We start from the raw sequence: 15,741 nt of genomic DNA on the forward strand, positions 1-15,741 counted from the left end.
AAGTGAAAACGTGTTCATCGCAGAACTGTTTGATTTACTGTTATTTAGAAAATAATTACCTGGAAACCAGTTTGTACAGTAAATTTCTTACATAAAAATTTTTTTAAAAATGTACATAAAGTGTTCTAAAGTTATCATCATGACTGCACAAACACAATAAACTGTAAACACAGCTCTCATGGGTGTTGATTTTTCTAATTAATTTCCTAATAAATCTAACACACAAGCTTATTAACTGTTTTAGACTGAAAGACAGACAAGCCTGAGTATTTAAGGCTTTTTGTCCTGTGCAGTGTGTAAAACCACAGATTAACATTTTACCCAAAGCATCAGTTTTGTTTTATTAAATGCTGAAAAACTAGTCAACCAGATTTTATTTTCCTTAGTGGTGTATCATTATCATGACACAATTTAATTTAACTACACTTTTAAACATTTTACATATTATCCAATCAAAGTTCTGATGAATAATGTTCAACATTGTATTTTTTTAGCATTCAAAAACCTGCTGCAAGATCCTTTATTTTTTATTTTGAACAAAACTGTTAACTTTAATGAAACAAAAACAAGAAATCAATACAAAAGTTTATTCATTTTAAGAATTAACATTTTTAAACACATACCTGTCAGCTTGTGAAGCGCGTTGTTCAGTGATTTAAGACATTGTTTTGTCTCAAATATATTTTTAAGTGTGAAATTATTTTGTATAAGTTGACCACATGTTGCATAAAGCTGGCCTTTTCATGCCTTGGAGTAATCTGGTTTATTGTTTCCTCTGAAAGTGGTAAGAATGCAGTCTGAAGCACAAGGGATTCAGGATAAAGTTGGATTTAATCAAAAATAAGTAAACAGCTGGCAGAGCAGCAACAAAAACCAGAAACTAAAACGAGCCATTCAGAGAACAGGCAGGTAAGTGACAGTGTGGCAGACAGAGGAGGTGTGAACCAGGAGTTTAAGGAGCTTTGAGGAGTGATTACAGGAGGAAAAGTCTCAAGAACATGAGGAGCAGGTGAGAATGGTTAACTGAGGGGGAAATGGCTGATAGACCAGGGAGACACTGGGAAACAAAACAAACTAAACACGAGGAATCTTAAAATAAACAAGGAAAAATCCAAAAGAAAACAGAAGGAACATGATGGCAAAATGAACTGAATCCACAACAACAACAACCAAAACCCCACTGATCATCACAGAGGAGGACTCATGCTCCACCGTGTGTGTGTGTGTGTCTGTGTGTGTGTCTGTGTGTGTGTGTGTGTGTGTGCTGGGTCGGCGTTCTCAGACTCTGCAGGGTGTGACTGACAGCAGCCTTTTTTTTTGGAAGATAATTGCTCTTCTTTGCAAAAGAAGAAGCTCGAGTTCTAACGTAGGATGGAAAGGACATTTGATTAACCAAATTCAGCGGCACACTAGCTCCTTTTTATTACCTATACTCAAATAAAGTTAGTCTGCCGTGAATTTGGAGTAAATGAATGATTTTGTAAAGACTGGAGACTGTAACTATCTCATTTTAGAGACTTTTTGGTGTTGAATTAACTACACGAGAAACAAAAACAGCGTTTCTGAGCGATACATACGCTGGTTTTAGTTTTCTGCTTTGTTTTGTTTTGTTTCTTTTAGTCTTAAATTATAATTTTATTTTATTTTTTTCGATTAATTTAACCAGCTCAAAGGAGCGATGTTATTCAACATATCTTTTTTTTTTTTGTAAAGTCGCCATGTTTTGTTAGGATTAAACCAAGAAGCGCAGAGAGCTTCTCCTCATGCCAAATCTAAAATCTTTCATTTGCGCACGGCGGGGTCATCAGATTTCACCACTGAACCCCGAAAAATAGGTCCAAATTTATCCAAAAACATATTTTGTTTGTTTTTAGTTTTTTAAAATTATTTTCCGGCTTGTGTTTTTGTCAAGATATTCCCACTCCTAACCCAAAAGGCGCGTGCCTCTGCAGACTGTTCTTGCGTAAATCTGCAGCGGATTGACGATGTTTCCATTTCCACTAAATCCAAAGATAAATAAATATTTAAATAGTTTTACCTCAGATATATGAACTCTGAATATTTTAATGAAACATTATATTTGATAATCGGCTGATTTTGCACATTTTGCAGCCTGTAAGAAGAAAATCCGCTGCTGGTTGTTTTTAATCATGAACAAATGAAACTGACTTTAAATTACATTATTATTCGTAGTATTTAAAGTTCGTCATGTCATTCTGTCTCTGTAGCCCAATAATGCAAATAATAATAAAAAATAAACACAATACATGTGGTACAAGTTTTGGTGTAATTTAGGAAACAACATCAGGAGCGTCCAAAGTAAATAAATATCCTGTTTACTAACATGGATCAAGTCTTGAGAAGACAACAAAATAATTCCACCAAGACCAAAACAACAAGTCGTTTTTTCTTGCGTAAAATTTGGATCCCGCATTTTTTTTCTGTAAATTTTAAAATAAGTTTAAAATTTGCATTTTCAACAGAAACTAAAAAAATCAAGACGATCTAGATTTTACACGTTTTCGTGACGCGTAAAGAAGAAGGAAAAAATGTCATTCGTGCGTAAAATCAGCGAATAAGAGAAATTAAAACGCGATTCTTTCATGTGATGAGCGGCTCAACGTGCTGATAATCCGAGATCCACACAGAGAAACGTGTTTATGGAGAAATAACGGGGCTAGAGGAAATGGGCTGGTGCTCACTGATGGGGGTGGAAGGTTGAAAGGAAGAAGAGCCGCGACGCGTCCATCAGATATATTTCTGCACATGCAGGTCTGACAGGAAGCTGTGAGCAGGACTGTCCAGCCTGCAGTTTGTCCTCCACGAGCCACAGCATCACGTGGCCTGTGGGCCCGAGACAGGCAGATTTTAGGACATGCTGTAACCAGATTTTACATACGGAATCTGCATCTTGATCATCTGTGAAGACAAAGACAGAGATCAGCCGGAACCTCGAGCTGTCCCATCTGGAGTCACGATTGTGCCTCATGTAGGCGGAATGTACCTTTATAATCAAGACAGTAATTATTTTTTTTAAAAAGCCCTAATCATAAAGATTCCAGTTTTATTTCTTATTGTTTATGCTTTTGACGCACAGACATGCCTGTGGCTGATATAAACGTTTTTCTATGATCTGAGATGGATGAGTGGAGCACATTTGAAATGATGCCTCTAAGAGCGGCGCAGTGACACGGGCCTCCTTAACCCCGGAGAGCTCATCTCGTTGTGTTGACGTGCGCTCCTAAAGGTAGCTGTCTCTTCTCCTGTCCGAGAAGCACAGAGCTATTCATCACTGCTTGACAGGTGTGTTTGGAAGGAAGGTCATGATGGCCCAGGTGGAATCTGAAAGGACCCAGTTTCTCTTCTCAAACTTCAGAAAAAACATGTAAAAAAATTAAGCCAGTGATGAAAAATCTCCTTTATCGACATATCTTGTTCCTTCGTTTATAAAAACCCAAGGACTGGTTATTACTAACTGTAATGTGCATTTATCTGACCACTTAGCAATGGGTGAAATAAAGTTTAATGTCCAAATCGGGGCGCGTAAAATCGAGGCGTTAAAAAAACTATAAATGTTGTTAGAAGTCTACCTTATTTATATTTTTTTCTCTCTTAGCGAATAAAATTGCATCCAGATGCAGGTAATGCCTGATATGTTTTAATGTAATTCAATCAAACGAGTCAGAAAAACACAAACAAACACGTAAATTTCAACCAGGAGTCGGTTTGTTTCTCCTGCTTCCTGCCACTCTGAGGCCAACAAACCGCATCATGCCCACACTGCATGCGCTTTACACGGAAATAATTGGAACAAATATGCCGAAAAGTGCTTAAATATCTTACCTTTATAAACACAGCAAGAATAAACACACACACACACACACACACACACATACATACACACAACCTGTAACAGAGACAGTTATTTTGAAAAGTCAACGGAATATACCTTTTTTTCAATCACTGCAGAGGTAGGAAGGCGCATGTAAAATATGAACCAACACAAGGTGTTATTTTAAGTCTATTTCAGCCGCCGGGTCCCACAGAAGGGTCCGGGGGCCCTCAGAGGTCCTGGAGGGGGTTCCAGCAAACAGAAATAGGCTGCTTTTATTTTTGTTTTACCATGTCAGTCCACACAAGTATTTTATAAGGAGGTTATGTCTGTCCGCGCAGACATTTACAGTTTTTGAGCCTCAATCATAAGCAAAACTCTTTTTTTTCCCTTAGTGGGGTCCTTCAAAACAAACTCTTACTAAAATAAGTCTTTTTTAATATTAGAAAGTGTGAAGAACCCACGAAGGGGTTTGTGAACCCCTAGTGTTGCACAGTGAAGCTGTTCAGAGGCGCTGAGCTGATTAACAGCCCCCACAGGTCCCCTCTTCTTGTCAGAAAAAAAAACATAAAGTTAGTTTGGTTCCCCGGAGCAGAAATAATAAAAAAATGAATAAATACAGTCGGTGGGTTCTCACTGATTCCCCGCACACGCAGACAGTGTCCATGCGGGGAGGCAGTACGCGTAGGGGTAATAGTAGGAGGGCTGCAGGGAGAGCAGCGGGGGCCGCAGGATCTCTCCCGGGCTGTACTGTCTCTGGTCGTCCCGCACCAGAACCTTCACCGCCACCTTCTTGGCCGCCGGGGTGGACGCCATCAGGTCGGCGGCCATCTGCCTGCGTTTCGTCTTGTAGCGGCGGTTCTGGAACCAGATCTTGACCTGAGTCTCTGTGAGCTTCAGGGAGGCCGCCAGGTCCGCACGCTCCGGCCCGGACAGGTACCGCTGGTGGTTGAAGCGGCGCTCCAGCTCGAAGACCTGCGCGTGCGAGAAGGCGGCCCTGGAGCGCTTTTTCCGCTGTTTGGGCTGATCCAGACTCTTCTCGTCCAGGTTGCTGGAGTCTGGATGGGGGAAGAAGACACACAGGTGGAGCATGCATCTGATTATACTTATTTGCATTTAAGACGCGGAGATGAGAAGGTGCTTTGGGTTCAGACAAAAAAAAACGACCTTCTCATCCAAAAGAGGGAACATGTTGTTGTTGTTTAATTGTAATCATCTATTCCAGGAAATAAAGTAATTTAAATTTCCTTTGATATACCATTAGTAGTTTGAGGCTAAAATCCAAAACTATAATGCTGTAAAAATAGATCCTTTTATTTATTTAGGTAATAGTTTCATTGAAATTAAGAACCCCTTTTTAAAACAAGACCTGGCCACGAAGGCAACAACAAATACAACAAATACGTGACGATAAAAATACAAGAAGTGTTCTGCATAAACAACCGAATCACTTGTGCAAAATATTTATTTTGAAAACAATCTTCAGGTCCGTATTTTTTGGAAGTTTGAAGCATTAAATATTTAAAAAGAAATTATGAGCATTCCTTATTAATCAGTGCAGCAAACAGAAGAGCTGCAGAGGACTTAAAAACGGGCGAGTTTCAGGTGAAAGTCGTGCGTAAAAAGGACAATCCGTGCGTAAAAACCAGCAGGCTGCGGAGAGGTTCTTTTCTCCGCCCAGGTTAGGCCTGGTTTTATTCCCTAACACAATGGTAACACACAATATGGTTGTTTACAACTTTACCAGCTTCATAACACATCTATAATCAACCGTCTGTGTGTGTTTTGAGTTCAAATCCAATTGAATTGAAATCAGAGCCAAACTCTCCGCTGGCAGGCCTACTTACCCGTGGCGTTGCTGGGCTCAGTGTCGCTCTTGGAGTTTTCCGCCGCTGCAGATTCGTGGTCCGTCTCCTCCTGCAGGCTCTCCTCCGGAACGTCCGAGCCCGGCTCCCCGTCCTTCTCCGCCTTGCGCGCGGCCGGAGGCTTCCTGTCGGTGTCGTCGCTGAGCCCCGAATCCGAGTCGTAGCTTTTCTGCTCACAGGGCTCCCCATCATCATCATCATCATCGTCGTCGTCGTCGTCATTGTTATTATTAGTCCCCCCCGGTCCTCCGTTCATCCCCCCGAATATTTTCCAGCACGCCGTCTTGGAGAAGCACATGTCCACATCTGGCAAGTGTCGGCTGTCGTCCTTCTTGTTCAGGATAGCCTGGATGGAGAAAGGCATCAGCGAGTTGCCACGGACGGCCATTTTCCCCCCTCTCTTTTAAAGCGAGCAGTCGGTTTTCAAGTGGAGTAATCAGCTTGTGTCTCGGAGGAAGTGTTGTCAGTTCATCCGCATTTTGGACTTGTCCCTCCGCGGACAGCTGCTGTCCTCCAGCGCGTGTTTCCGCTCGCGTCCCCGCGGGAGAAACGGTGGAAACTTTCTGCTACATCCACAGAGGCGATGCTGCTCCGCTGCACAGCTCTGCCATCAGCTCGGGCTCTCTGCACTCCCCGGCCCTTTTCACACAGCTTCTTTTTTTTCCTCCTCCTCACCAAACACCGTCACCTTTGACTGACATGCACTCCTCAGCCTCTCCTATTGGCCCAGACAGAAGGAAAGGCCTTCTCTGATTGGCCACTGTAAACGACGTCACGCTGCCTTCAGCGGGGTGGGGAAAAAAAAGTTCTGAAAAGTTTGGATGGAGCGTTTTTTCTTTTTTTAAAAATTTATTTTAGGAGCTTCAACTGCCATGCGGGTCGGAGGCACACCGAAACTCCATCCAGAAAAGGTAAACCAGTTTGTGTTTCTGCTCGTCGGTTGTGTCAGATTAAATGGAAATTATTTCGACATTTAAACCCAAAGTGGAAAAAAAAAACCTGTGTTGGAATTTTTTTAAACTCTTGCAGTGAAGGAAAAATTAAGAAAAAAACTGGAATTCTCAGAAAACCTTTTAAAGAATCGATAGCAACATTTCTCGTCTTTTTTTTTTTTTTTTTGCATGACTTAAATGCAACATGTTTCCAATAAACATGTAGGGAAAGCTCTTAACCCTTTATGATCCCACAGGTCTGCTCCAGATCTGGAAGCATGTTGGAGCAGCAGGTGCTCCCAGATTCCCTCAGGTTGTTTTCTTTAACCTGTCAGGTCATCCAAACCTTTTCTGTTTCTGTCTTTTATTAATATTTGTAGCCTCGGACAGGTAATCCTCACGTGTCTGCACGATGTTTTATAAAAACACCCTGAGAGCATGCTCAAAAAGAAGTAAAATAAACGTTTACTGGCTGTCTAAGATTAGATTTAGCATCATGGTGCATATTTTAGAAAACCCAAGGGAGCCGTGGCATTATGCGTCACAAAATGTTTGATTCTTTAAAACAAGATTTTTTTTTTATTCTCTGCAGCTTATTGACTTTGCTCACCTGTTGATCACCTGGATGAAGCCTTCGGTTCTGACAGAGTTTACAGGAGAAACATCTCGTGTTGCCTGTTTGCAGCGCGGATCTCCCAGCTTTTTATTTATGATCAGAGTCGGAAAAACCTGCTTCCCAAAGGAAAACTGCACCTGAGCACAAAGAAACAAAGCAGAATGAAGAATGCAGAATAAATTCAGAAAAAATCAAAACAACTAAGATTTTACTTCTTGATTTGTTAGTAAAGAACTTTTCACAATAAAACAGATGAATATGGCAGCAAATAGGATTCAGAGTTTTTATTGTTATTATTATTTTTTTAAAAAAACGTTTCCGACTAAAGGAGGTCAACTCCGTGAATCAAATTCAGAAAATCGGAAGGATTATAAAGGTTAAATTTTGATATTTGTGTTTATTCATGTATATAGTTTCAGCTCTCGGTTTTAACCTGAACAAATCTGCAATAATAATAATAATTATTATTATTAATGTTTTGAAAGTAAAGGCAGGAAACACGGTGGCTTCTCATTAATAAAAGAGTTTGATTATTGTTCATTAAACCTATTAATATTATTATTATTAAAATTAAATGTTTTTAAAGGGTTATAAATATGATGACGTTGAGAACAGATTTTCTTTCGGTGAATATTTTTGCTTACAGATGTTTGAGCTCTGCTCACACAAAAGACACAAGAAAAAAACCTAATATTCTAAAAGACAATGTAATTATAATCCAAACAATTCATATCAATTTAATTCATCTTTTAACCTCAGTCAGGAATATTTAGATTCATATTTATTGGTGAAAGGACGTTTTAAAATACAGGAAAAACAACTTATTTATATTTTTAAAATGTAATTTAACTCGTGAGTTTTCCACCCAGACCTGCTGTCTAAAACATGCACACAGTGAGAATTACAACCTTTGAAAACAACAAGCCTTTAAATGAGAATGATTCAGATTCATTTCTGCTGGAAACCTTCAGATTTCCATCTGGTGGTCAGAGAACTCACCTCCAGCCCGTCAGTGTCTGTCTAATAAAAATGTCACAGTTTCAGCTCCAAAGCTCGTTTCTTCTCATAAAAAGATGTTTCTGCTGCAGGGGGTTGTGCGCCATTGTTTGGGAGCAGGGTGGGATGTCGGACTGCGGCACCGCAGCAAGAAAAACACGAGTAAAACACCAACCACAGACACATCTGGATATCTTCACACACCCAGAAAGCTGCTCACCGTTCAAGGCCAAGTGGTTCATCCCGAGCCTGTTTCTGCACAGTTCTGTCTGCTTGCGTCTTTTCTGCCTTTTTTCTCATGTTGTCTTTTGCCCTGAAGCAGCCGGACTGAGCCCTGATCTGCAGTTTCATGGTGAGGAGAAAGAGCTGCCAGCTTCTGCAGCTCAAACAACAACATGTGAGCCTTTCAGGGTGAGGAGCAAGCAGAGCAGAGGGGTCAGACTGAGGAAGAGCTGAAAGTGGCCCCAACAGGACAAACTAAACCCTGAACTGTATCCAGACAGTTAACAGGCTTTATCAGTCAACTTTATGCAAACTTTATGCACTTATTGTTGTTTATTTTGACAAAAATCCCAAAATAATACAAACTAATCATGGCAGACTTTCTAAATGCCTCCATAATTTAAAATAAATCTGCTGATTCTGGGTTTCATATTTCAGAAACAATTATTTGTAATGTTAAATAATAAATAATAAAGAAGCCAAGTAAGTTTTTTTTATTCATGATTGTGAAGTGATTACAGTTTAGTCATATTTTGAGTCATGTAGATTAGGATTAAGTAAGAAAAACAAAAAGTACTTCATCCATGAATTATTGCTCTGTGTTATTTTCTCTCATTGTTTCATTGCATTACTGATTTTATTGTGATAAAAAAGAAGCTTTTGGGGCTTAAAACTGATTATTTTTATAGATTAAACAATCAAGAAAGCACCAACTGAAGAGCAAATAAAAAGAGCAACTTTTGAAAAGTTTCTACCTCAAAATTTTGACTTTTTTTTTACATTTTTGTCTTACTGTAATAAATTGCAGCAAACAAAACCTATTTCACCTGAAGGAAAGTTCTGTTCTTTTCTTTTCTGCCACCAAACAGTAAATCCATAAGATATGTGATTGTAAACATATAAAACACTAAAAAGCAGCAAATTCAACATTTTTTAAGATTGATTAATAAATTTTGAATGAATTTCTGCTGTAATGACAACCATGTCGAATATTTGGATGTTTTTATGATACTTTAAGTGCAAAAAATAAATAAAACATGTTTATCTAAATTAATAAAATTGTTGCTGTGTTTTCCTTTTTTCTGTTCACAGTCAACATGTATAATAAAAAAAATAAAAGGCACACCTGCAGTCAGACTGTATAACCTTTATACTTTTGCTTATTTTAGTTTAAAACTGTACAGATCTGCATATTTTAAACCTTACACACTTTTATTTCAGTCTCATATTTCTGCATATTTCATACGTTTGTGTTTTTTCGCGCATCGGTTTGTATATTTGTGCGTTTCTGACTGGTGGTATTTGTGTGTGACACTTTGTTTTTGTGTGTTTATTTTGTTGTGAACCTCCTGCACCAGCTCACCGGGACATATTCCAAAACTTGGCTCTGAACCTGATTCTGATCCTGATCAGGTTTTATGTCATTTGCTTGTTTTTTGTTTCTTTTTTTTAAAATGCATTCCGGCTCCCTCTGCTGGTGATAATGAGTAACTGCTGCTGGGAAAAAATAAAAAAGTCTTGTTGAAAGATGAGAAGTTAATTTTCTAACAGCCATGGCTGGAAAGTGTATATTTTGTTCTCCTTTTCTGTTCCCACTGACATGAATCTTTAACTCCAGTGTCACACCGAGGTGAGGTTCTCGGTACATTTCCAGTAAAGAAATAAACTTAAATGGCGAATTAAAGACCATTACATTAGAGGTCATTACATCTGCCTCCACCCTCCTGACTCCTGTCTTCTTCTTACTTTTATCTGAGGTTTCATGCAGCAACTCTCCAGTTTCCATGGCAACATCTTTGTTCTTCTTTTTTTGCAGTATGTATTTATGAAAGGTCTTGATTTTTTTTCATGTATTTATTTATTTTTTCAGAAAGCTGGCACACGGCACATCATTGCTGCCAAATTGTGTTCAGATGTAGCAAAACTAGAGAGAGAAAAGGGAGGGGGCAACGCCAAGAGCTATTTGCTGTAAATGCTCCCAAATGCCCTCTAGACTTCTCATCAGACGTCAGATCCACCATGATCGCACCCTTAATCAGCTTCAGAGTTGGAAAGTGGAAGGAAAGAGGAGGGATCGGGTGGGGTGGGGTTGGGGGGTTACTGCTAGCCTTAAGTATGCTTTTAGTCAGCTGAACCCTCTTTCCCAAAGAAAAATTATCCTCGCATGCAACGGAGCTTTAAATGGGACAGAACACTTAATACAGCAACTGGAACCAAAACGCAAGAAGTTCCCCTCTCTCCTGGAAGCTCTTCAAAACATCTCAGCGAGACTGCAGAGACAAGACAGGGGGGCAGCCTGCTGTTACAGTCCAATTAATGAGCATAGATGGCACAGACAAGATTTATAGTTTATTTTCAGCTTTGCCGTCCTGACAAACGAGCTCCCATCAGCCCCTGGCATGCCACAGATAATGCCTGCAGCTCAAGCACATCATAAAAGGCTTCTGAGGTCTGAGGGGCCTTTCTCTGCCTGTTCAGGGCCCTTTTCTGCTCTGCTCACGCCTAAATAAAGACGTCCTTCAAAGCCTCTCAGTGGTTTCATGTCACATGCAAAACAGCACATTTGGGCAAATGAGTGGATGCAGTTATGAATACTTCAAGGGCCATTTAGAAATTCTTCAGATATTCCGGGTCTTTTGTGCAGCTGCAGCTTCTGTTTCATGAATGAAGCGGCACATTTATCTCACTCAGAGGTGTTTGGAGCTCTTCTAATGCACCCGTCTGGGTCTGAACCGATTCATCACCTTTTCTGGGGAATTCAAGGAGCGAATGTTCAAATTTCAAACCAGTAGGCAGAGGATGTTTTTTTGTTGAGTCCAACCATCTGTCCCCGAGATAAACACAACAGTATGAACGCCGAGTCAGCATTCACACTGCTGTTTTCCTGTTTAAAGTTTCTTTCCTACTTTTAGATATTTTCTGCTGTTTTACCCATTTATACATCAAAACAATCATGTCAGGTGGGAATAATGTGCTCTGATTTTTAGTATATGAAACTTTATACATCATCTGTAATCTTGCTGTGGTTTTGAAACTTTAGCTTTTACTTCTAGGGTTTGCTACAGTTAGGTTTTAGCGGTGATTCTGCACATATTTGAGCTTTTAGCTACTGTTTTGCACATTTGAACTTTTCGCTATAGTTTTGCTTGGGATGTCACTGAATCAGCTGTTGCATCTGCTCTGGCAGCTGGTGGCCCAAAACCTTTTGAAAAACAACTTTCTCTATATTTTTTTTCTTACTTTTACAGTGTCACAGATTTTATTTACCTCATTTACCAATTAACTAAGCAACATGTGAAACAAAAATTTGTTGTTTGACTTTTATATTTGATTAAAAAAGACCCCATAAAGATGCAACTCATAGTAGTCCTCCGTGATCCATTCATTCACCTTTATTATTACATTATCACCCACCATCACGAAAGGCAGATAATAATCTAATTGTCTGTTTGTTAGCAAAATAGTTCATGAACGAGTAGAAGAAGTTTAATGAAACTCTCTTCTGTCTGTTTGCTTTTTGGCCTCAGCAGAAATGGTTGTAACCTGGGTAATTTTACATAGATGGAGCTAAAACCTGGCACAGTAGCAGCTAAGAGAGCTAACTGTTCCCTCAGTATCTTTGTTTAAAACACTGACATTATTTGTTGGAGTCAACCCTGTCTGTTAGCAAAATATCTCATGAACTAGTGGAGGTGGAGTTAAAGGAAACTCCCAGAAAGTAATCATTGGACGTACATCTACAGCTGATAACTGGATTCAGCCCTGTTCAAGATGCCCGCCATGGCTAGTTAACCTTAGGAATTACAGAAATGTCTATAATTTTCTCAGTATTGCAGATATTGAGCTAAAGTTTGACGTGGTGGTTGCTGGGGGTCATCTCCAACAGACTCTGAGTGCTGACAGGTCACTTGTTTAAAACTTTGGTATGACTTTAGGAGAGCAACATGATGTTCTCATGTCCTCTCAGGCTGTTTTTAACCTGAAGACATTTGTTGCAGTGAAAAGTGAGGCTGGTGAAGTCGATTTCATGAGGCGAGACATTCTGACCTCCAGTGTTTGACGAACAGGGAGAGTCAGATTATTAAACTTTATAAAACACTTCAGCGGTACAGTTGTGATTAATAAAGCCTCGGTCAGCATCAGGGAACCAGTTTAATCCAGAAAGTTGGATCGTTAAAAGGACCGGTTTAGATCTTGGTTTCAGAAAGTGGTAAAAACACGTCATCAGATCTGATTTTTCATGACAGGGATCCGTTTATTTTCATATATGACAAAACAATTTAGCACATCTGAGAAGAAGGGCATATCTGATATGTGTGTGTGAAAATGACTAAAATGTCACTTTCTCCAGAACAGGTTTTCTCTTGTTACAGTACGCCGGATGAAGTTTCTTCAGCAAGTTCTTGAGAGTTAAATTTGAACAAAAACCCCAAAACGCTTCTTTTGAAAAGTTTCAGCTCTTTAACTTAATCTCTTTAAACTGCTGCATTCAGGCAGCAAAAAGGAGCTTTCTTTTCGTTTAAAACCTCTTTTTAAAAGCAAACTGATGAAAATGTAATGTTAAAAAGCAAATGGAAGTCACATAAATCACAGCAGACAGGCAGAAAAGGTTTACCTGATGTATTTTTACATTGTACAGCAAGGAACTGGAGTGAAAAGTACAAACATGTGGTGTTTTCATGACTTCACCTGGTGCTGACATACTGCAAACAATCCGTCTGACTCCATGTGGGCGAGTAAACAAAAAGTTAAGACATTTTTCTGCACTCAGCTGCATATCTGTTGCAGCCTAAAATGCCAAAAGTCAATCCAAATCTCCACTCAGCCACAGAATTATTGCACTACTACAGAGGGATGAAAAAAAGAAAAGAAGAAACCGAAAGACTCAATGCCACCTTCCCTCCCTGCGGCCTGTCGTTGGCTATTTCTCAGACTCTTGTATGAAACATTTCTGACATTAAACACCTGTTAACTTTTATGTCTTGTGAGAGGAGTGGCTGAAAGGCAGAGCATTATGTTCAGTGCCAGCCAGCCAGACCAAATCCCCAGTAGAGGAAAGACCACTCCCAGAGCAGAGAGGCAGCAGCAGGAGTGAGCCCCATTTTCCCCCTGCAGCAGCCATCGAGGATCCCCCACACTCAAAACCAAAAGTTAGATCAATTCCAGTTGACAGCTGCGTGAAACCGCCATCTTTCCACAGCTCCGCTGCGCAAACTGCACGGGTACCACCTGCAGACCTGCTGAAGAGGGACAGGAGGGAGACGTGAGGCCGTTTATGGAGCTGTCCTCCTTCAGGTTTTTCTTTTCTGCTCTTTATGGTTTGGATGACAGGTCTGGGTGTGACCTAACAGAGTGCAGGAAGGCAGAACCACTCAGAACCTGGAGTTTCATGTGTTAAAGTACGCCAAAACATGTTGCACAAATTTTTTTCCAGCCCTCTGCGGGTCATCCGGTGAATATTTTTATTTTCTTTAGTTGTTCCCATTAAGGAGAGTCAATCAGTGACAGAAATATTATTATCTAATTTGTAGTACTTCTACTTCACATCTTAAAGACAAATACTTCTCACTCTGTTGCTCTTGCTTCTCAGTTCCTGATGCTGTTAATATATTTGTCCATGTAAACATTTAATTAAAGAGAAAATCACATCTAGTTGACAAATGCTGAGCTGATTAGAAGTTACATAACTTATACTTCAGGACATAAGAGGAACAGACGCAGGTTTATCTTATTCTTTATCTATTAAAGGTACTCAATGCAAAGTCACAACAAAATCTAAACAAGTGGTTTCTCATATCAATGTCTAAGGAGCCTGTAAATTATTTTATAGCACCTACCACATGTGTTTGTTTACCTACAGAAACAGCTGACGTAACTAAAATACGTCAACAGTGGCGGCGTCCGAGGAAGAGAAGTTTGATAGTTTTGATGTGCTGATAAATATTTACACTCAGATTTGTTGATCAAAATCTGAAGAAAAGCCTCATGATTGTTCCCTGATTCAGCAAAATGCTTTGTTTAGATTGAGCGCGTACCCACATTTCAGAACTCCTTATCAAAATAACTGGAAAAATACTGGAGTAAACACCTGATGTAGTTCAAAATTACCTTTTTAATGTTTGATTTCACAGTTTGTAATGAGTCCCTTTAAAATAGGATTTTATTTTCTTTAATGACATTCATTTCTATAGCTACCTCTCAGCTGAATTATTTTAATTTGTTAATTAAAGCAATTTAATTAATTAAATTTAGCTAGACCATCTTTCTCTCACCTCTGAATGAAGCTAAAACTGAGCGATGCAGCTGGTGATGACTGCCGGTTTATTCTGTGCTAATTTAAAGTCAGAGATGATAACAAGAATAAAGCTTTATACATCCAGTCAGAAGGGCAAAGAGGAAACTGTCTTCTAAAAAGAAGCTGTAGGTATAAATGTTAAAAAGAGCTAAAAGCACGTCAGTTTGCTATGATTCATGCAGGTAAACCAGTAAATACAGGTTTAGGACCCAAGTTGCTGCTTTTTTCTGGTTTCTTTTAGATTATTCCTGATGTGAGGTCTTTGCAGAATCCATCAGCTGTTCTCAAGAAAACCAACTTGGACTACAATAGTAATAACTATTAAAAAAACTATTCTAATAGCATGAGTGAGTGAAAGCTGCACTGTTTGACTGCCAGGCCTGGTGGCTGGGTGAAAACTGATCCAAACCTTTTAATACGTATACATTAAGCTAATATTCTAAGGCTTGGATTGCAAAATCAGGAAATACCTGAGAGAGGTCCACCTTTAAGGAATAAAACCTTGGCAAACTTCAGGCTTTCTGTGGCCTCCATCCTAAACCCTGAAGGTTCAGGTGCAGCGATTAAATCCCTCTAATGCATTAATGAGGATGAAATATTTCACTCTGAGTTTGTCAGTTTTCTCCCCCATTAACAGGCAGGAATGTCCTCTGCTGTCCTCCACTCTCTGCTCTTAGTTTACTTACTGCAGACGACACATCCACTGAGGAAACAGAGGTTCAAGATGTGAGGGGAAACAATAAATATTCCGTCATCTTATCTCAGATTCAGCGAAGGAAATGGTAAGAATAAAACCTCAGTTTGTCTTTTATGAGCCGCTAAATTAGCAACAAAATTAATTTATTCGTACCAGTAAAATTTCAAGTGGATATAGTTCAAACATGAGGCGTTTGTTTTAATCAGCGCAGCAAGTCAGGACAAAAATAAATCTGTCAGGAGACAGATTTAAGACAAAATATACCATCACCGTGCATGGATGAGTA

At 39.5% G+C, this 15,741-nt stretch overlaps 1 protein-coding gene and 1 long non-coding RNA gene across 2 annotated transcripts; one reads left to right on the plus strand and one right to left on the minus strand.

Annotated features, from left to right (window-relative positions):
* Nucleotides 1–812: 812 nt before the first annotated feature.
* On the minus strand, nt 813–6,322 carry nkx3-2 (NK3 homeobox 2). The gene is made up of 2 exons (XM_017408083.3): nt 5,680–6,322; nt 813–4,890 (listed from the first exon to the last, which is right to left on the minus strand). The coding sequence occupies exons 1-2, from the start codon at nt 6,083–6,085 to the stop codon at nt 4,466–4,468; spliced, it is 831 nt and encodes a 276-aa protein (XP_017263572.1). The 5' UTR covers nt 6,086–6,322; the 3' UTR covers nt 813–4,465.
* A 132-nt stretch (nt 6,323–6,454) lies between these two features.
* LOC112450274 lies at nt 6,455–9,494 on the plus strand. The gene is made up of 3 exons (XR_003038831.2): nt 6,455–6,608; nt 6,887–6,942; nt 7,222–9,494. It is a non-coding gene; the product is annotated as an uncharacterized LOC112450274 (long non-coding RNA).
* The last annotated feature ends 6,247 nt before the right edge of the window (nt 9,495–15,741 follow it).

Source organism: Kryptolebias marmoratus, linkage group LG9 (genome assembly GCF_001649575.2).
Source record: "Kryptolebias marmoratus isolate JLee-2015 linkage group LG9, ASM164957v2, whole genome shotgun sequence".
Taxonomy (NCBI): Eukaryota; Metazoa; Chordata; class Actinopteri; order Cyprinodontiformes; family Rivulidae; genus Kryptolebias; species Kryptolebias marmoratus.